The sequence below is a fragment of the Myxocyprinus asiaticus genome, chromosome 13 (assembly GCF_019703515.2).
Source record: "Myxocyprinus asiaticus isolate MX2 ecotype Aquarium Trade chromosome 13, UBuf_Myxa_2, whole genome shotgun sequence".
NCBI lineage: Eukaryota > Metazoa > Chordata > Actinopteri > Cypriniformes > Catostomidae > Myxocyprinus > Myxocyprinus asiaticus.
Window position 1 is genome coordinate 25,054,902 of NC_059356.1, and position 23,414 is coordinate 25,078,315.

Consider the following 23,414-nt stretch of genomic DNA (forward strand, 5'->3'; position numbering starts at 1 on the left):
GTACACTGGCGGCCAAATGTTTGGAATAATGTACAGATTTTGCTGTTTCGGAAGGAAATTGGTACTTTAATTCACCTAAGCGGCATTCAACTGATCAAAGTATAGTCAGGACATTACTGATGTAAAAAACAGCACCACTATTTGAAAAAAGTTATTTTTGATCAAATCTAGACAGGCCCCATTTCCAGCAGCCATCACTCCAACACCTTATCCTTGAGTAATCATGCTAAATTGCTAATTTAGTTCTAGAAAATCACTTGCCATTATATCAAACACAACTGAAAGCTATTTGGTTTGTTAAATGAAGCTTAACATTGTCTTTGTGTTTGTTTTTGAGTTGCCACAGTATGCAATAGAGTGGCATGTCTTAAGGTCAATATTAGGTCAAAAATGGCAAAAAAGAAACAGCTTTCTCTAGAAAGTCAATCAGTCAATCATTGTTTTGAGGAAGGAAGGCTGTACAATGCTTGAAATTGCCAAAAAACTGAAGATTTCATTCAAAGGTGTACACTACAGTCTTCAAAGACAAAGGACAACTGGCTCTAACAAGGACAGAAAGAGATGTGGAAGGCCAGATGTACAACTAAACAAGAAGATAAGTACATCAGAGTCTCTAGTTTGAGAAATAGACACCTCACATGTCCTCAGCTAACAGCTTCATTGAATTCATAAACAGTAAATAGAAGACTCAGGGGTACAGGCCTTATGGGAAGAATTGCAAAGAAAAAGACACTTTTGAAACAGAAAAAGAAAAGGTTAGAGTGGGCAAAGAAACAGACATTGGACAACAGATAATTGGAAAAGAGTGTTATGGATCTTAACCCCATTGAGCTTTTGTGGGATCAGCTAGACTGTAAGATGCGTGAGAAGTGCCCGACAAGACAGCCACATCTATGGCAAGTGCTGCAGGAAGTGTGGGGTGAAATGTCACCTTACTATCTGGACAAACTGACAACTAGAATGCCAAGGATCTGCAAAGCTGTCATTGCTGCACATGGAGGATTTTTTGATGAGAACTCTGAAATAGTTTAAGACGTTGTGAAATTTTTTTTTCAAATTGTAATAGTAATTTTTCACGTTATTAATGTCCTGACTATACATTGTGATCAGCTGAATGCCACTTTGGTGAATAAAAGTACCAATTACTTTCCATAAGAGCAAAATCTGTACATTATTTCAAACTTTTGGCTGCCAGTGTAAGTGCTTTTATAAAATTATAAGCTTCACATTTCTGCCTTTAAACCCTCCAAAAATTAACCCCAGTAACTTCCATTTTAAGTGCCTCACTCTATAACCTCGATTTTTGCTTTTTTTAAGATAAGATGTGACGGGTCAAATTTATTTTTGTGGTAATCAGCATTGTCACAATTTAACATCACTTTGTTTTAAAAAGTGGTGGGGACAGTTTGGGGGATTGGGGTGGTATAAATATTAATTATGTTACATGCATATAATGTCAAATAATATTTGACTGTTTTGAAAGTCATTCTTGATGACTAGCCTAATTCAAGCACTACAAAAATATTTCACATTATTAATTTGATAACTTGATCTATTCAACTAACATTGTCAGTAGTGGGATTTTGTTAGTCAGTGAATAAATCCATGGATCATTTACTAGCCAGAATGACCAGTAGGTCTCATTGTAAAATTTTTGCCTCTAGTACAAGAAGTTCCAGGTTCTAATCCGCTCTTATATAAATTTTTATTTTAATAAATGAAGATTGTATCTGTACGTTGATGGATGTATAGTGGATGTATAGCATGAGCTGGGACACATCTTTTTGCATTTTGCTTTGCAATTTAACTGGTAAGGAGTTCGAGGTGCAGAGCGAGTAGGACACTTATGTGGACGCATGAGAGAACATCACACCCGCTGTCACTCAACGCCACTGATAATATCCACAACGAGCACTCATTAAAATATTTAAAATAGCAAACTTCTGCACTGGATCGCCACTTATTACAACATACACAAACCAAATGCAAACTCCTGCTCAAGAACTGGGGATATTTCTTCTGCATTACACACTTACATGACGAGAGTGTATTTCTAAATGTAGTGGGGACAAAATTGGCAAAGGCAAAATGTGGTACAGACATGTCCCACTCATAAATGATGCCTTATTGTCACAAATGCTGTTGATTGAGCTTATTGAACCTGAAATATTCCTCTAAATGCTTAACAAGCACATATAGGTGCAGTATTTGGGTTTGCTTCTTCAGCCAGAAGCAACACTGGACGTGATGTGAATTTTCTATTTCTGATGATGTAACCTGCTTTAATGATGTTTACTCAATGCAGATCTTTAAGATCAGGATGATCTGATGCACTAGTTTCTGCTGGCATTTCATGCATTCAGCTAATGGCAGGATGACAGTGTCATTTCTCTTGTATGATGGCTGGTAGCCATGTTTGTTTTAAAAGCTGAATCACTAAAATCTGTAGCATTGCAGTCATGGAATTGTGCCATTCTCTTCCATCTTCATACCTGTCTCACTTTCTCTTTCTCTAACTGGCCAGTCCTTCTCCTGCAACTCTACCTTGACCCCTGTAACCTTTCTGAATACAACAGTTCTTTCCTTTCCCCTATGTGTTTTTCTCTCTGATTCTCTCTCTACCTGCGACGTAGAAGATAAATTTGGGACAAGTGATATATTTAGCCCATGTGTGCTACCATGTGTGTGCATACACCTTTACAGAAGCTGTATGCAAATTCCCCTACTGTTGTAGTAGTACAGTATGGACTGAATTCGATGAAGAACTTACTTCTTGACCGGTATGTTCTTATGGGATGCAGGTGTGTAGTGTAAATACAGTCCTGTACATATTACATTCGCCATGTTAACTCGTTGTCCTTTGACCTGTATGTTCTTTGACCTATTACGTACTAAAACAGCTATTGCTAAATAAAGTGTTGTTAAACATGTACATTTCAATCATGAACAACAACTTTCTTGGTACCCAAAGTAAAAAGAGCCGCTCGACTCAAAGTTCTCTTCCAATGTTTTAAATTTACCCTAAAATTTTTCAGTTTAGGGTTCCTGTAGCTTAACTAGCAGGGCATGGCACTAACAATGCCAAGATAATTTTTGATTCCCAGGGAACACACAAACTGATCAGTTATATACATTGAATACACTGCAAGTCACTTAGGATAAAAGCAACTGCCAAATGCATACAGTAAATGTAATTTCAGCTTAATAAATGCGACAGCTCTGCTGTTCCAGGCCTAATGGGATAGTAAAGTGTCCACTGGCTGCACACTTCAAAACCAGATCAATTAGGTATTGTTCGCCTACTGTTTCATGAATGTTACGAAGTCAGACATTTTGCTTGGTTGACATACTGCTTATTACATGCTAGATAGTAGGGAATGATACATATTTGGATGCAGGAAGAGATAGATCACACTCATCAGCAGACTTTGATCACCTGCTTTCATGGTTGTTTGGACTAATACTTCTGCACACACTCTTTTGGTTCTCTGTTAGAGCCATTGCACTAAGCACCTGTATATTCGTGGCAGTGTTGTAAATCATTCTAGCAGGTTTTAAGGGAAAGGCTGCAAGACTGAACGATTGTCAAGAGCACTTCTCATCCTCTTGGAGGTGAGTATATTTGAAACCTAGTTACGATTTACTCTGTTACCATGGGATGTTTTCCTCATAACTTGTTGTCTGGTAGCTCTTTTGCTTGAACAAAAGGCAATGTTCATGTAGGCAAGAAAACTCACAAATGAAATTTCTCAGTTGTTTCTCCTAGATCACATTTATGCATTTGGCAAATGCTTTTATCCAAAATGAGTGCATGCAAGGTATACAATTTATCAGCATGTGTGTTCTTTGGTGATTGAGCCCAGGACATTAAAAGGTGGTATCCTGCCATTGTTTCCTTAAGGAGCTTTTTCTAATATATTTAAACCTTAAACCTAGTTCTGTTGGTGTAATATATTCTGGTTGATTTAGACATAAAATAATATTTTTGACTTAAATAAAACTTGTTAGTTTAGATGTTACTACATTTTTTAGGTAAACATTTTCAGTGTAGTGCCATGCTCTACCAGTTTAGCTACAGGAAATAGATGGCAATGAGATTAAATGAAGAGCAAAGGAAGATTTCCTTGGTTAAACATCTTCACCAGAAAGTCTATGCTGATAGACCAGCTTCACCAGCACCAAGCCAACACCAATTAGCACCGACCTGAACCAGCATGAAAATTCACAGTGGTCTAAGCTGGTATTTTCAGTAAGGTCCTGCTTCTCTGATTTTTCTCCTAAAAAAAAAGAAAAAGACACATCTCTCATCTAGAGTTTCAGTAAAGATGTCACACAATGTCACACACTTTTCTCAAACTTACCAAGACATCAAAGTCGGCAATCAAAATAAAATGTCAAGTTTCTTCAAATTCTTCCAGGCCTGAGTTATCTGAGCAATACTATCCACATACACTTTACAGTTCTAGACTGTTACTATATGTCAACAATGGTCTCATTTATGTCCTATTTTTTTATTTCTTCTGAGGAACTTACTAAGGACAACATCTGAGACAAAGTTGACACTTCACTGAAATATAACTCAATTAAGTCTCCTGAGCCAGGAAAGAGAAACCTCTTAGCAATAATATTGTTCTCTGAGGTTTTATCACTGTTTCTAGAAATGCATACATTGATGGGGGCCTGGGTAGCTCAGCGAATAAAGAAGCTGAATACCACCCCTGGAGTCACGAGTTCGAATCCAGGGCGTGCTGAGTGACTCCTAAGCAACCAAATTGGCACGGTTGCTAGGGAGGGTAGAGTCACATGGAGTAACTTTCTCGTGGTTGCCATAATGTGGTTCGTTCTTGGTGGGGCACATGGTGAGTTGTGCATGGATGCCACGGAGAATAGCATGACGCGCGCTATGTCCCCGCGATAACACGCTCAACAAGCCACGTGATAAGATGCGCAAATTGACGGTCTCAGACGCAGAGGCAAATGAGTTTCGTTCTCCACCACCCAGATTGAGGCGAGTCACTACGCCACCACGTGGACTTAGAGTGCATTGGGAATTGTGCATTCCAAATTGGGGAGAAAATTAAAATAAATAAATGCATACGTTGGTTAGAAAGATACAGTTAAGCTTGAACAGGGTGTTTGAATGTTAATTGTCTCTGAGCTGAATAAGCGCGTCTTGTCGCTCTCAGCAGTCTGTCAGGATCAGTCTGTATCACAGACACAGCTGTCTATCACAAAAATTTGCTGACAGAGGGAGAGGAGGATACCACCTACACTCCTACTGACAGCTCCTGTTCTACTGCATCATCTGTGTGAAACTGACAACTGATATTAAACACATCCTAATTTATTTATTGTAAAGCAACATCTTGAACCTGTGATCCCACTCCTTATCAAGGTGACTTTGTGGTTACCATTCTCATGACTGCCCTCTTTTTCAGGTGAAGAAGTTTGCCACATACCTGGATCCCAACGCTCACGGCAGAATTAACTTCAAAGATTTTTGCCATGGAGTGTTTGCAGTCAAAGGTAAGAGTTGGTGGTTTCCCTCTGAGCAATATTTCATGCTCATTAATACCATTGACGAACCTGATCAGATCAAAGGGATTCTGTTTTATGTGCTCTTATTTATTGTCCTCCTAAATATAAAACAAGGACTTTATATAGGAGTTCTCAGATTTTTATCCTGCATTGTTTCCACAACTGATAACTTTTTGATTATTGGTGATTTTAACATTCATGTCTGCTGCCCATCTAAGACTTTGGCAAAGGAGTTCTGTGAACTTGTTGATTCATTCAGTCTAATACAGTCAGTAAATGACTCCACACATAGACATGGCCACACACTAGACCTTGTGCTGTCATTAGGCCTTTCTGTTAATAATGTGTCAACTGAGGACATTTTTTTATGTGATCACAAAGCTGTGCTTTTTAATGCTATCTTTCCTCCTATCATTCCAAAAAGTCCCATGGGAGAGTGCTATTTTCGACATGTTAGTGAGTCCACAGTCCATCTCTTTGCTGAAGCTTATGCTGCCTCCCCTCTCACTAATGTAATTCAAACTCCCACACCCTCTTTTAAGTACAGAGGAGCTGTTTACTTTGTTTAGCACTCTATGCCTTGAAATCATGGATGAAATTGCTCCACCCAGGCCTAGAAACGTCAGGTCTCTACCACAGCCTTGGATCAATGAAAACATCTGTGCCCTTAGACAGGTCTGCAAAAATGTGGAACTAAAATGGAAAAAGGACAAGCTTCAGATCTCCCTCTAGATGTTGAGAGAATCTCTTTCTAGCTATCAGCTCGCAGTCAAAACTGCTAGGGAAAGATACTATTCAGATGTAATTCAAAGAAATGCTCACAACCCTTGAATTGTATTTAGTACTGTAAGCAAATTGCTACAACCATCAAGTACATCCTTTATTGATGCAACTTCTGAAGTTTGTGAAGACTTCCTAAATGTTTTCTTACATAAGATTGAGCTTATTAGATCACAGATTGTATCTACACAAAACCTGGTATGGTATTGCTCTGCCGCTGCTGTTTTTCCCCAATATGAGCCTATAACTCTGTCATCTCTAGCTACTATAATAGAGCATGTAAATCCTTCAACTTCCCCATCTGATCCTGTCCCCTCATGCATGTTGAAGGATCTGTTTGATATCATGGGGCTTAGTGTGCAATCTATGATTAACAGTTCTTTATCGAACAGGCAGTGGTTCAGCCGCCTATTAAAAAACCAAATCTTTATCCCGCTATTTTAAATAATTATCATCCTATTTCTAAATTACCATTTTTATAAAGATTTTAGAGAAAGTTGTTTTGTCTCAGCTTTCTTCATTTTTAGTAGAGAATGATATATTGGACAGATTCCAGTAGGGATTTAGAGCTCATCACAGCACAGAGTCTGCTCTTTTGAAAGTTTTTAATGATATTTTATTAGCCGTCGACTATTTTTATTATGTTAGAACTTAGCGCTGCTTTCGACACTATTGACCATGCTATCCTCTTGGATCGGTTGAAGTGTGAGGTTGGCATTCAGGGGACTGCGCTAAAATGGTTAAGTCTTATTTAGCAGATAGAACATTTTCTGTTAAAATTGGAAATTCAGCATCATCTTCAGCTCCTTTAAAATATGGAGTTCCGCAAGGCTCTGTACTGGGCCCCATATTATTCTCATTATATGTGCGCCTTCTTGGATCTATCTGCCGCCAACATGGAATTTCTTATCATTTGTATGCTGACGACATACAGCTTTACTTCCCACTAAAAGACTGAGAGACAGTCAGTTGCTATCATCGCTCATGAATTGTTTGAAGGATGTTAATTGTCTAATAACTTTCTTTGGTTAAACAACAATAAATCAGAAGTTGTTATATTTGGCCCATCTAAATCTAAAGAGGCATTAGCCCATACATTTGCACCACTTGCGATTTAATGTAAAGGACAATGTGAGCAATCTTGGTGTAATACTAGATTCAGCTCTTACTTTAAATAAGCAGATAAATTCTATAGTTAAAAGCAGCTACTATCATCTTAGAGTTATTTCTAAAATAAAGCCTTTTCTTGGATTTAAAGACCTGGAGGTGATAATTCATGCTTTTATTTCATCTCGCCTCGACTACTGTAATTCCTTCTACTCGGGAATTGGTCATAAACAGTTATCACGTCTACAACTTGTGCAGAATGCGGCAGCCAGGTTACTGACTGGCACCAGGAATAGGGAACATATTACTCCCATCTTGTCTTCCCTTCACTGGTTGCCAGTTAATTATTGAGTTGACTTTAAAGTTTTATTCTTTGTTTTTAAAGCACTACATGGCCAGTCTCCACAGTACATCAGTGACCTTCTTAGGCCCTAATCGTGCAACCAAATGCTGTTAGCAGTTCCAAGATCTAGACAGAAATCTAAAAGTGATCGAGCCATTTCTGTGGTTGCCCTCAAGTTATGGAATGATCTCCCTATTCACATCTGGTCCTCCCCATTCAACTGAGATTTTTAAATCAAAGTTTAAGTTTTATCTTTTTGAATTAGATTTTAAGTCTGAGTAATGAATGAATATATAAGTGAGTGAAGAAATTTTCAAGTGTTTTGTAAAGGTGTATCTCTGATGTTCTGTTGTTTTCTTCCTTTTTATTGTTTGTTCCACAAAAATTGTGAAGCACTTTGGATAACATAAACATTTAAAAAGTGCTATATAAATAAAGATGAGTTAAGAACACAGCAACATCCTTGAGCAAACATGAATATGCATTTACTTCTATTACGATTTAACCACAAGACTTTGTATTGCCTTATTTAGGATGAAAAAATCCCACAGAACATACTGTATAGTGGTCCCAAAAAGTATTTGACAATTAGGGACACTTAATTCACAGTTAAAAATATATGTATTTCATTACATTAGATACAAAATATCAAAGCAATTAAATGATAGAGATTTTCTCAGAACCAACTTCACTTTTTTCAACTATTTTTTCATTGGTTTTAACTAACAGGTAAGGTAATGTTTAGAGGATGTATGAAGTCAGTTCTCATAAGTTTACATGTATGAAGTTCACCTGTCTGATGTATGCCTCAAGTTTACGTGTTCTAGCAGAGTAACCACAGGTTTAGTTTTTTACATGACCTATGGAGATGTTCAACTAACATTTGAAAACTGCAAGTGTCTAAAGACATTTGTCTTTGAACAGTATTGTTTTACAATTTGAAACAAACTTCTTAATGTGAAATGGTTGACAAGTATGCTTGTACTGTCTTTGAAATAAATGACACTTGCTTTGATATATTGTTACACAATGCAAAGACATCCATGCATTTTTAAATGTAGCTTAAGTGTCCAAATACGTTTTGGGGCCACTGTACCTTCCTTTCAGCCCTAAATATCCACACTATAATGTCAAAAACAGAGCACATGTCTTTTGTTCTGTCACACACAGCTGTAACGTTAAGCACAAGTGTGCCAAACTGAAAAAGTCCCCAGAGATAATGGCTAGACATCTTGTTCCTTCAGACAGACACTTCATATGATGCCCCTAAATTGTTTTGCATCATTCCCAAAATAAATGCAATTTAATCTCCAGTCCAGTATTATTACTTTGTTAAACAATTAATCTGAAGAATCCAAAGACAGATAGACACGTGGGGAACTGCTCTACATGAGTTTCATGATCAATGATTTAACAGTTAACCTTTTTAGCATTTTACATCCACTCCTGATGCTGGTAGAATCCCAACAATGTTAACTCTGTATTTATCTAAATGTAAGCGATAATGAATAGACTCTGTCTGAGTGGGCAGAATGTGATTACAGATCTCTGCTTCACCGCTAAACACTCTTGATCTGCCTAATTGAAAATAACAACATTTGAACATCAAAAGTAGGAGCATCTCTCTGTGTGCCTTTGATTAACTTGTTATCAGACTTGTAATTAGCCTGTCTTTGAAACATTTCCCCATACAATGACAGTATGATAATTCAGTAGTTTGTGTGGGTTGTGCCGCTCAGTTAAAAAGTTGGGGATGTTATTCCTGATTATAGTGTCAAGCATTGCTTTTAGACATAGTGGCTGTGTGTAATCACAGGTCAGTAATCTTAGCAATCAATTTTTTCTATGAATTATAGCTGTTTTAGGACAGTATTGCTTTTCTAGATGAGCACTCTAGCTCTTCTGTAAGAGGACTATTTCACTCTCATTAAGAGCACAGTTGGCAGTACCTTTGTTAGCCATGGACTCTCATGCTGCTTGGCAGACTTGTGAAGCACAAACCTGGCAGCTGTACAGGCAGGACACCAACAGACATGGGACCAGGGTGCCACGTCTTTGTGCCAGTGCTCTACGGAAGGGGCTAAAGAGGACAGGCAGGATGCTGTTGAGAAGCAGGCAGGCCAAATGGGCTACAGGCCCACAGCCCCTAGTGCCCTGTGTTTAATGAGCCCCAATGGTCTTCCCACTCACTTCTTTGTCCCTAATGAATCACCCAATCCCTGATCCCCAGCACGCAAACCAAGAAAACACAACATGTGTCTACAAAGGAAATACAGAGGCCCCCAAAAGTTTTCGGACACTTTTGGACAATTAATTCACACATGAAAAAATATGAACGTCACTGCATTAGAAACAAAATATCAAACCAAGTGGCATCTGCACACAAATTATGCTAGAACTTTTCTTATTACTAACTGCACTTTTCAGAGCTATTTTTGCAATAACTTTTAACCAACTGGTTTCATGATGATTTTTGGTGAATGTATGAAGAATTTCACATAGGTGTCCTTGTATGTTTGTAGACATGTTCCACAAAGTTTGACAACGAGAAAGAAACTTAATTTTGAGCAATATAATCTGTCTTGTTTAGCTTGAAAAGTGTGTTTGTGCTGTATAAATGCCACTTGGTTTGACATTTTCTTATATAATGCAAAGGAGTTAAGTGTGGCTTAAGAGTCCTAATTCTTTTTGGGACCACATGTATTGTATGTCTTATTGTAGTCCATAAGAAGACTGTGTTTATGTATGTGGTTTACTTTTAATATGCAGGATTGTGCCACAATTTTTCCATCAGTCTGTCTTTGGCATCACTGTCAGTGGCGGGTGTCAGAAGCGGCATCTTGCCGGTGGCGGTACAAGGCGCCCACACAGACAAGTTGGCGCCCTGAAGTCCACCACTACATTGGGGGGGGGGGGGGGGGTTTCGCCCAGTGCGCCATACAAGCTAGAATTGCTATTGCTTACTGTTCAGCCATTTGTGCACATCTTTACATATTTATGTATTGCCCACAATATGTTCCCATTTGGGACATTCTCAGAGCCAAGCCGAGCTGTGGCCAACATGAGATGTCACACAGAGCACTGAGCCTTTGCTACACTTCACTCTTTGTTACTATAAATATGGGCCAGGCCTCAGCTGCCCTTCACTGCCTCTCTCAGCATGTTATTTATTCATGCCATTTTACTTAGCCTGTTGTATTTCTGCAGATGGGTTGGTCTGTGTTTGTGTATGTGTGAAAGCCCTCTGTGTGTGAATAAATGTAGTCAACCTTCTAAAAGAACAATTCCCCTTTCAAACATAATATCCAGTGTTTAGCTTTCACTATTTTTAAAAATGTGGATCTAGATATATGTCTGACTCTCCATCAAATGGAGCAAAGAAGGCCTAAATATATTAAAATAAAACTTCATACTTGAATTAAAAGTGACAGGGGCCGATTTATGCTCACAATGGCTGCAGTTTCTAAATGAGAAAGTCACATTCACAAACTTATATCCAACAAACAACTTTTTTCCAAATAAAAAGTAAATGGATAAATGAAAATCCTTTTAAACTAATATAGTAGCAATGATGCAAGCTTCATCAATAGCCAGATTCTAATTTGTACTTGCACAAAACACATCCTGTAACACTTTAAATTAAGGTTCCATTGGTCCCACTTTATATTAGGTGTCTTTAACTACTATGTACTTAAGCATTTGATAAGTGCACTTATTATGTACATATGTGTTGTTGCATTGCACTTACATTTAAAGTACCTGCATTTAATTACATTTGTAGTTACACTGTTAACTTTACCCCTAACCCAACCCTTACACTAAAACCTAACTCTAACCCCTAACCGCAACCCTAAGCCAACCCCTGCTTCTCAACCTACCTGTACCTCATCCTCAGTAGCACCAAATGTGAATATATGTTGTATTGTATGAATTTCAATGTTACTACATAGTAGTTAAAGGCACCTAATATAAAGTGTGACCGTTCCGTTTGTTAACATTTGTTAACAACATTAGTTATTAACATTAGTTAACATGAACGTTAGTAATGAACAATACTTTTACAGTATTTATTAATCTTAGCTAATATACTAATACATTTTTAAAATCAAAAGTTGTATTTTTAACATTAGTAAATGCACTACGAACTAACAATGAACAGTTGTATTTTTATTAACAAAGATTAACAAAGATTAATAAATGCTGTAAAAAATATTTTGTTCATTGCTTGTTCATGATACCTAATGCATTATCTAATGTTAACAAAAGGAACCTTATTGTAGTGTTATCACACATCCTATGTTCTTGAAATGTTCAAGGAAATTCTCATTACAACTCGATGATGTAGATCCTCCAGGAATATATATATATATATACACACATACACACACACACACACACACATTTGGGATTAATATCTTGCAAAATATTTCTTTCCCTGGGGTCCAGGCTGTGAGGAAATCCTGAAAACTGTTCTTGGGACACCCAACATCGGAGTACAGCCGTATCAGACAGACAATGGCTATTACTATCAGGTAAGCAGATTTTGAGTTTTTGGCTTCTTGTGTTGGTGTTTTCTTTTCAACATGTCCAATTAGACCAGTGTATTTGTTACTGATATACTGAGGTTTTCCCTTTTTTGTGAGAATCAGATATCACAATATTTTAAAAAGTAAATGTAAAAATCTAAATAAAAAATAAATATACCCTATTTATTTATATATATATATATATATATATATATATATATATATATATATATATATATATATATATATATATATATATATTTGTGTGTGGAATATTAATTGGTGCATGTTATTCAAAATAACTTTTTATCTTCTTAATCTTTAATCAAAATGTAATATCTTGCTCCTCTGCTGAAACAACTTTCCTTTTCCACTGATGTCACATACTGTAGGCTGCACACGTTATTGGATAATGTTAACCAATTGCCAAAAAGCTATTTATGCATTGTTTTAGCAAACTAACGTTGAGGTCTTGCACCATTATGATATGGAACGCCCACTTTTCACAATGCAGATGATTCACAATAGATAAAATCAGCCCCTGTCCCACATTTTGTCCTCATTGTTGACTATCCCGTTTCAATTGGTAATACTTCACATTACGGTGACTATGGTCAGCTCAGAACAGGCTGAAATGTGTGATCCATAGGTTTCAGTTCAGGCTGGATTTTGCTTTGGAATGTGCACACATGCTTGTTTTTATTGTGCTCGTGTAATTGCATTATGTAGAGGCAGTTAAAGGAACAGTTCACCCAAAAATGAAAATTCTCTCATAATTTACTCACCCTCATGCCATCCCATATGTGTATGGCTTTCTTTCATCTGCTGAACACAAAGAAGATTTTTAGAAGAATATCTCAGCTCTGTTGGTCCATACAATGCAAGTGAATGAGTGCCAAAACTTTGAAGCTTCAAAATCCACATAAGAGCAACATAAAAGTAATCCAGATGACTCCAGTGGTTAAATCAGAAGAGATATGATAGGTGTGGGTGAGAAAAAAATCAATATTTATGCTCCCTTTATGTGGATTTTGCAGCTTCAACATGTTGGCACCCATTCACTTCCACTGTGAGGACCTACAGAGCTGAAATATATATTTTTTAATTCTTAATTTGTGTTCTCAGAAGAAAGAAAGTTATATGCATCTGGGATGCTAGGAGGGTGAGAAAATTATGAGAGGATATTCATTCTTGGGTGAACTATCCCTTTAACACCACAGCTTCCCAGAACTGAAAGTATCCTTTATTTTAGAGGAACCACCAAAGCATGGTAAAAATGGCATGTCTGTATGTTTCAACCAGCCCCTTAACTGTCAATAGCTGCTTCCTCTGAAATGTTCCAAGCTCATGATCAGATTTGTGTAGCTACATTTCTGGATTGTGGGGTTTGACTTGCATTTTATTACCTGCAGTGTCAGTTCTAAAAGGATAATGTAATGTTCCATTCCAGAGAAGACTTGTGAGGTCTGTTATTCTGTTGGCAGTGTGTCTGAATGCATTAGGACACTTAACAGGGAGAGGAATCTATTGTTCTCCAGTATAACAGGGAACGACCTTCCCTTTCTTCCCAGATCAGTAGTACAGACTCAGTGCCTGGCTTGTGTGAACTTGATGGATTACAGTGAATTGTAATGCACAGCTCTCACTCACACAACACACAGCAATCCATACGGCCACTGTTATACAGGCTGCTGCTTGAGTTACTGTTAAAGCCCTGTAAAACATAACCTGACACGAGAAGTTATAATGGCTGGTGTCAACATACTGAGTATGACTCAATGGATCTGTCAGTCAAACTAACAAACAGAGTTGAGGAAATCTCTGACATACACACACCTATAAGAAACACACATGTATTATTATGTATTATTATGTTATTATTATTAAGCACTCTTTTTAATATTATTAGCACTCTTAAAGACCCAATGAAATCAAAATTAGAAATTAAAGTCTATGTCAGTTGGCTTTGAATAAATATCAATAATTAAAAATAAATTAATTAATAATTGAAAAACTTTTAGCAGATAAATTGATTTGAATTTACAATCTTTATCTTTTTAAATAACTAAAACTAAAAATCTAGTTTTAAAATCTGATAGGGGATAAATCTCAGCTCCGCTAGGGCATAAATCTCAGTTTTTACCATTTTATGGATCCGTCCAGAAACAGTGTCTGCTTTCTGTTGTACAGCTATGCTTTTTATACTGTTTGACATTTAGCAGAATGGAGGGTTATTTTCCATCCAATTTTTTATTAGAAACTTCATTCTGACTTGTTTACTTTTTGTGCAGATTGGTTGTAACACCAACTTTTGGGCTTTCACTGATGGTAGGCCTATTTATTATGTATTGTGGATTTACTCATTCTAGTCTATCAGAAGATAAATCTTTTACTGCTGTGAGTGTGCTTAACATAACAGAGCTGTTTCTAATGTTGGAATAAAGCAGCTTATTGTAACTGTATTAGCAACTTCACTAGGGGTCAGTATTTGAAAAGATATGAAATGCATTTACTGTAGATCAACACAAAGATGGAAATAGCATTTCAAACCTGCCACAACACTCTGGAGATTTTATTATATAAATGTGAGTTGTTTTTAAAAAATATTATTTTCATCAAGAATTATATTATGCACATATATTGCTAGACATGCAGTATACTGGTTTAATTCCACTCGTATCGTCCAATGTAATCTAAGACAGCTCATTAATCATTACAGTCATGCATGGAGGGTTCTGAGAGACCTTTTACAGTCAGCATCATACAGTGAATTTGAGAGAGAAGATTTTGTATTGAAGCTGGATAACAGCGTCCCAGTGGATATTCAACACTGCAGTAACAGCAAACAGACCTCTGTTAAGTGTTTGTGTGTGCACCTGCAGCTGCCTGATGCTCAGAGCTCCTCCACAATTTGAGAGAGATACAGATTCAGTGACACTGGGAATGTGACAATTAACTTCATACATCATGTGATCAATCATTTTAAGAGACAGTAATTAGATAGTAATGTTCAGACGAAAAATTTGTGAACAGTAAAAAAGAGAGAGAGAGAGAGAGAGAGAGAGAGAGATTGAGATCTAGAGATCCAGAGATCCAGAGATCTAGAGACCTGCTTTGTATGGTGCCTCCCAGCATGTCTTTCATGGTTGTTGCATAAAATGTCCCTTTTTTAAATCTACATAAATATTTAGGTTAAAATGTATATGAATGTATAAGGGAAAATGTATATCTTAGTTGCTGTAACTGGTCACCATTTGATTTAATTTATTCACCATTTAAAAAAAAAGATTCAGAGGTCCTGCAGAGTGATTAGTTAACTTTTTAAAGTGTGAATATTCCATTTAGTCTCTCAATTAATATTGGACATGATGGTACTTTCTTAATTCCCTGTGGGCAAGGTTATTTTTGTAAACTAAAACGAAAACTAAAATTATTGATTAAAAACATTTTTGTAAACTGAAATAAAATAAATACTTCAAAATAAATGAAAAACTAAAACTAAACTTAACTAACAGCAGTTATTAAAAAACTAAATGAAATAAAATAATAATTATCAAAAATAAATTATCGTTTTTGTAATCACTAATCACATGGCGGAAAAATCTGACCTGTGTGGGTGTTTGAGATATGTTCATAATCAGAGCCACAGAGTCATACACTATTGGGCTGTTTAGGTGAATACCTGCAGATGGCGTTGTGGCATGTAATGCACTTGAGGTTAGCTAAGCTGATTAGATAGATTCAACTTTATTGTCATTGTGCAGAGTACAGTACAGAGCCAATGAAATACAGAAGCATCTACCAGAAGTGCAAATAGTTATGTATGCTATTATATATATATATATATATATATATATATATATATATATATATATATATATATATATATATATATACTGTATATACAAGTCAGAATATATATGAAGTCAGAAGTATACATACACCTTAGCAAAATACATTTAAACTCAGTTTTTCACAATTCCTGACAATTAATTGTAGAAAACATTCCCTGTCTTATGTCAGTTAGGATCACTACTTTATTTTAAGAATGTGAAATGTCAGAATAATAGTAGAGAGAGTGATTTATTTCAGCTTTTATTTCTTTCATCACATTCCCAGTGGGTCAGAAGTTTACATACACTTTGAGAGTATTTGGTAGCATTGCCTTTAAATTGTTTAACTTGGGTCAAACATTTTGGGTAGCCTTCCACAAGCTTCTCACAATAAGTTGCTGGAATTTTGGCCCATTCCTCCAGACAGAACTGGTGTAACTGAGTCAGATTTGTAGGCCTCCTTGCTCGCACACGCTTTTTCAGTTTTGCCAAATTTTCTATCAGATTGAGGTCAGGGCATTGTGATGGCCACTCCAATACCTTGACGTTGTTGTCCTTATGCCATTTTGCCACAACTTTGGAGGTATGCTTGGGGTCATTGTCCATCTGGAAGACCCATTTGCGACCGAGCTTTAAATTCCTGGCTGGTGTCTTGAGATTTTGCTTCAATATATCCATATAATTTTCCGTCCTCATGATGCCATCTAGTTTGTGAAGTGCACCAGTCCCTCCTGCAGCAAAGCACCCCCACAACATGATGCTGCCACCCCATGCTTCACGGTTTGGATGGTGTTCTTCGGCTTGCAAGCCTCGCCCTTTTTCCTACATTTTTGTTTCATCAGACCAGAAGACATTTCTCCAAAAAGTAAGATCTTTTTCCCCATGTGCACTTGTAAAGTGTAGTCTGGCTTTTTTATGGCGGTTTTAGAGCATTGGCTTCCTTGCTGAGCAGCCTTTCAGGTTATGTCGATATAGGACTCGTTTCACTGTGGATATAGATACTCGTCTACCTGTTTCCTCCAGCATCTTCACAAGGTCCTTTGCTGTTGTTCTGGGATTGATTTGCACTTTTTTCACCAAACTACGTTCATCTCTAGGAGACAGAATGCATCTCCTTCCTGAGCGGTATGATGGTTACATGGTCCCATGGTGTTTATACTTGCGAAATATTGTTTGTACAGATGAACGTGGTACCTTCAGGCGTTTGGAAATTGCTCCCAAGGATGAACCAGACTTGTGGTGGTCCACAATTTTTTCTGAAGTCTTGGCTGATTTCTTTTGATTATCCCATGATCTCAAGCAAAGAGGCACTGAGTTTGAAGTTAGGCCTTAAAATACATCCACAGGTACACCTCCAATTGACTCCAATTAGCCTATCAGTAGCTAATTGTCTAATTACCTAAAGGCTTGACATAATTTTCTGGAATTTTCCAAGCTGCTTAAAGGCACAGTAAACTTAGTGTATGTAAACTTCTGACCCACTGGAATTGTGATATAGTCAATTAAAAGTGAAACAATCTGTCTGTAAACAATTGTTACTCATGTCATGCAGAAAGTAGATGTCCTAAACGACTTGCCAAAACTATAGTTTGCTAATTTGGAATCTGTGGAGTGGTTAAAAAAAATTGGTTTTAATGACTTCAACCTAAGTGTATGTAAACTTCTGACTTCAAAAAAAAAAAAAAAAAAAAAAAAAAAAAATATATATATATATATATATATATATATATATATATATATATATATATATATATATATATATATATATATATATACACACACACACAGTACTGTGTAAAAGTTTTAGGCACTTGTGAAAAATGTTGCATAGTGAGGATGTCTTCAAAAATAATGCCATAAATAGTTTTCATTTATCAATTAACATAATACAAAGTCCAGTAAACATAAAAAAGCTAAATCAATATTTGGTGTGGCCACCTTTGTCTTTAAAACAGCCCCAATTCTCCTAGGTACACCTGGACACAGTTTTTCTTGGTTGTTGGCAGATAGGATGTACCAAGTTTCTTTCACCAAAGTTCTTCAATCTATTTTGGCTGTCTCAATTGCTTCTGTCTCTTCGTGTAATCCCAGACTGACTCGATGTTCAGTGAGGGGCTCTGTGGGGGCAATGCCATCTCTTGCAGAGTGCCCTGTTCTTCTATTCTAATCTTTTCTATTTGCAAAAGTAATGTTTGGGAGTCTAAAATGTATTTTTCCTGTTGATACACTAAAGCTGAAGATATAAATAACCATCTTCAGACAAATGTTTTGTGAAACATCTTAAGTGCCTAAAACTTTTGCACAGTACTGTGTGTATATATATATATACTGTATGCATATACAGTATATGAATGTATTATAAACTTTGTTAAAGTGCATATGTAAGATTCAGATGGTAGACCAGTCAGTGCAAATAAGTAATAGTATATACAGAAGGTGATTTGGTACTGAATGAGGTAGAAATTGCAATTGTTTTTGAGTTCTGTGTTCAGCAGCCTGACAGCTGAAGGGAAAAAGCTGTTTCTGAGTCTGCTGGTTCGACAGCGGAGACTCCTTTAGCGTTTTCCAGATGGAAGAGGGGTAAACATTTTGTGGTTTGGGTGAGAGGTGTCAATGATGATACTTCTCACCCTTCGTATGCAGCGTTTATGATGACTGTCCCTGATGGAGGGAAGTTGGGCTCCAGTGATGTGCTAGGAGGTTTTCACCACTCGCCGGAGGGCTTTCTGATCCGAGACAGTGCAGTTACCATACCACACTGTTGTGCAGTTTGTTAGGATGCTTTCAGTGGTGCAGCGGTAAAAGTTTGCCAGGATCTGAGCAGACAGGTGCACTTTCCTTAGTCTCCTAAGGAAGTAAAGGTGCTGATGTTCTTTCTTGTTGAGAGTGGATGTGTTGAAGGCCCAGGAAAGATCTTTAGAGATGTGAACACCAAGGAACTTGAAGCTGGACACACACTCTACTTCGGCCCCGTTGATGTAGATGGGGGTGTGTGCGCAGCCTCGCCTTGTCCTCCCGTGGTTCACAATGAGCTCCTTGGTCATTTGAGTGTTGAGAGCGAAGTTGTTGTCAGTGCACCACTCTGCCAGGTGTTGAACCTCTTCCCTGTAAGCGGAGTGGAGTGGTGGTGGCGTAGTGGACTAAAGCACTGAACTGGTAAGCAAAAGGTTGTTGGTTCAATCCCCACAGCCACCAACATTGTGTCCTTGAGCAAGGCACTTAACTCCAGGTTGCTCCTGGGGGATTGTCCCTGTAATAAGGGCACTGTAAGTCGCTTTGGATAAAAGCATCTGCCAAATGCAGAAATATAAAAAAATATAAATGTAAGCTGTTTCGTTGTCACCACTGATCAGGCCTACCACCATGGTGTCATCTGCAAACTTTATTATGGAGTTAGACCCATGCATCGGATTGCAGTCGAAGGTGAAGATGGAGTAGGGAAGAGGGCTCAGCACGCAGCCCTGTGGTAAACCATTGTTCAGTGTGAGGATAGAGGAGGAGTGGTTATGGAGCCTAACAGACTGTTGTCTGTTTGTAAGAATGTCCAAAGTCCAATTGCATAGTGAGGTACTGATGCCAAGATGAGTGAATTTGGAAATCAGCTTGGATAGGATGACAGTGTTGAAGGCAGAACTGAAATCAATAAATAGCATCCTAACATAGGAGTTGCTATTGTCCAGGTGGGTCAGGGCAGAGTGGAAAGCTGTGGTGATGGCATCCTCTGTTGAACTGTTGTGATGATAGGCAAACTGATGTGGATCCAAAGTTTGGAGCAGGCAGGATTTCAGATGGGAGTGGACCAGCCTCTCAAAACACCGGGCCACTGCAGAAGAATTGTTTGGCACTGGTACAATGGTGGCTGTTTTTAATCGAGTGGGGACAACTGCTTGGGCCAGGCTCTGAGTACACGGTCTGGAATACCATTAGGACCTGCAACTTTGCGTATATTCACCCTTCTCAGGGTGGAATTTACATCACTGATAGAGAATGTGAGTGGTAGGTCATCAAGAAGCAGCTCAGCTTTAATTGATAGATCCGTATTCTCACGATCAAAGCAAGCGTAAATGATGTTGAGCTCGTCAGGGAGGGTGACATCAGTGTTTGAGGGGGGTGCTATTAGATGGTTTGTAGTCTGTGAGGGCGTGAATTCCTGTTCACGTGCGTTGGGATTGCTAAAGTCGTCCTCTATCCGCAGCTTATATTTATATTTGGCTTCTTTAATACTCCTCCTCAGATTGACCTTGGATGAACTGTAGGCTTCCAGGTCTCTGGTACTGAACAGTTTCTGAAAGACTGATATATGACGACGACTCATACATGAATTATGGCTGGTAGGAAAGTCTTTATTTAAAAACAAGTATGACATTTTATTTCCACTATCTTCCATAAATATTTTCAGGTCCTGCTATATGGTGAAGGCTGACATACTGGGGTAACAGATGCAATACTATGGCAAAAGCGCTAGTGTGTTAGCGTTAGCATTAGCACATGTAAACATTGCAAATTACACATATTCTACTGCTTTCAATCATCATCGAGTTGTTATAGCTTCTTTTACTGAACTCATATGGATTCCATTCATAGAATGAGGCAGAAAGCATTATGTATTTCTAGAATATGCAGCCTGAGTCCAGTGCCAGATCCAGAACTGTTCAATAAACGTATACAAAGACCAGCCATCCCTTCGGAAATATTGACAAACCATACATTTTTGTAGTCATGTATATATTCATGACATCTTTCATCATTATTATTCGCTTTATACAGAGTGTGTATGTAAAGATCCGAATGAAGAAGTCTGGTCATGTCTGATGTAATACACTTTTTTCTTCATGTCCACATTTGGATCATTTCTGTGCTGCAGCGTCCTCTGGCTTCGCTGTTGAATAAATAGCATACTATATTTAACAGATGACCATGGATTTCAAGACTATACGAGACACGTATTGTATGCAGTATTTGTAAACATACAATATATAAACAAAGTGACAGAGCACCCACCATCAGTACAGTGATCCTCAACAATTTAACAAGATTGTTTAACATGAATTTGAGTTCATTTGAACTTTTCATACGTTTAACTTTTGTACATTTGATTTGCTTTTGTTTGGTTCTTTGTGACTTTGTTGAATCTCAAACCATTATGTTATTGTTATTATGCACAAGTATGCTGAGTCTAAAGGCAAAAGCATACTCTACTTTATTATGTGAACGCAGACGCATCTTGCTACGCAAGCTTGATTTCACGTGTCGTTGTGTTGTGAAATGTGTCAGAGCGCAATTCAAAACTTAACGCAAGCACGCGCTGTATTCTCAGCATTGCCGTAAAGGGCGCTACAGCGGATTTTCTTTTCTTTTAATCAACAACTGTCATGGCAGAGCATCAATTTGAGGAGAGTCTTGCCGAACAATTTAGATTATACAAACATATTTTTCTGTCATCTTTTTAGCAAATACAAAAGCACACTACTCAACTGTCAACGTGTTGACTCCACCACATCTGGTTTCGTGGCGCCTAAAAAACATTTCACCCCCTTGTGTTCCAAGATTTGTAATCGCCAGAGCAACGCAAGTGCGCACGTAATGTATATACAATGGGACCATGTGTTGGCCATGCATTGGCGAAGCGCTCATGTCTCCATTTGCGTACTTGCGTGAAGTATGTTTGGGCTAAGTAAACTCAGAGACTATCTAGCAGAGACTTGTCACTTCTATTTAAATGAACGGGAGAAATTGGAACACCTAACTGCCAACAAATGTTGAAAGGAAGTCCCACCTCACATGTTAAATAGCCAATCAGCTTTTAGAAAGAGAGCTCAACTTGAGAACGTGCATGCACATTAGCTGAACCAGCCTGTAAAATAGCGTTTTTTAGCGTGGTCCGAGCAAAAGAAGCTAAATTAATTATACCATTGGTTACAGATTTTACTGCAGATTTGAAATATGTTCTTTAATCGCAATCTTGACCAACCTTCTTGGAGATTTCAGTGTTCCCCCATTCAAGTAGATAGAAGCTGCACTGTCTAAGACTGGAAATAGCCTCCTGAGAGCATTCCAAAAATGGCAGAGAGTAAACTGACTTGCTAGAAAGACTTTGGTAAACTGTGCAAATATTCAGCTCTTAAGGGTTGCTTTAAGTGAATTGTGTAAATTTGCCAAGCTAAATTTAAATGTCTTGCTTTGGTCTACACTCTGGAAGTGTTCTGTTAACTCTGCAAAACTATAAATTACTAAAACTAAAACTGAAACTAAAATACTGAATATAAAAACTAAATAGAAATGTGTTTACAAAATAAAAACTAAACTAAAACAAAAACAAAAAATCATTAATGAAACTAACTAAAACTAAACTGAAATTTATAGCAAATTGGAAAACAATATAAAATAAAAACTAATTTGAAAATGCAAAACTATAATAACCTTGCTGTGGGGAATTAAGAAAACAATTATAGTAAACATTTACTATCAGTGGGGTATTCCTAATATGAGGTCATAAAATCAGCATACATAATAATACATAATAATTATTAAAAAAAACTAGCAAAATACTTGTTATATGGTTTAGTATGCCACAACACATGTCAGCTTTCCATAAGTATTTCTTGTTAACAACCTTAAGATGCTCAGTGAGGATGATTTCCTGAGTATTAAGCTGATTTAGATTTGATAATTTGCTATGTGGAATATCTGGATGCGGCAAAACAAAAAAAAATCACGGTCAGGGCCATCCCAGACTCTACTGGCACCCTAGGCAAGATTTTAGATTGGCCCCCAAGAATTAAACAAAATACAAATGGGCAAAAAAAGTGCAATAAACTATAGGTACATTCCGCCACACTAAAGTGCAGCATTGTGAGGTAAGTGCCATCTACGTTTAGCTAGATCTGTTGCAGTCACTTTTTGTGCAAGAAATCAAGGATCTGTGGTTTCAAAACTGCACATGCCGGGACTTTGTGACAAAGTCATCAATGCATCATTTAATACATTTAATGAATAGTAACACTGATATGTTTAATAATGGCCATTTACTTTTCAGTCCTCCTGTGTGCAGGTACTTCCCTGAAGATCAAAATTTAATGACAAATGCACCTTTAGCTGAAGTATTGTGCTTGTCACATTCAGTAAAAGTAGTATTTTCAGTAGTTCTTTTTTTTTTTTTGCCATTGACACGCAAGTGCAAGCTTTACATAGGGTAAAGCTTGCATACACATACAGAGGTTGCCAATTTTGAAATCCCGGCCAGATGCTATTTTCAAGTCCGAAAAAAGGACCTGTCCAGGAAAAAGT

The 23,414-nt window shown here is 37.4% G+C and overlaps 1 protein-coding gene across 2 annotated transcripts in view; it reads left to right on the forward strand.

Moving 5' to 3' along the window:
* LOC127450841 (rab11 family-interacting protein 4A-like) overlaps positions 1-23,414 on the forward strand; it is an 82,226-nt gene that overhangs the window by 9,322 nt on the left and 49,490 nt on the right. For both annotated transcript variants that reach the window (XM_051715247.1, XM_051715248.1), the window contains exons 2-3: positions 5,439-5,526; positions 12,215-12,300. In XM_051715247.1, coding sequence (XP_051571207.1) covers positions 5,439-5,526; positions 12,215-12,300 — 174 coding nt within the window. The remainder of the gene's footprint in view (positions 1-5,438; positions 5,527-12,214; positions 12,301-23,414) is intronic.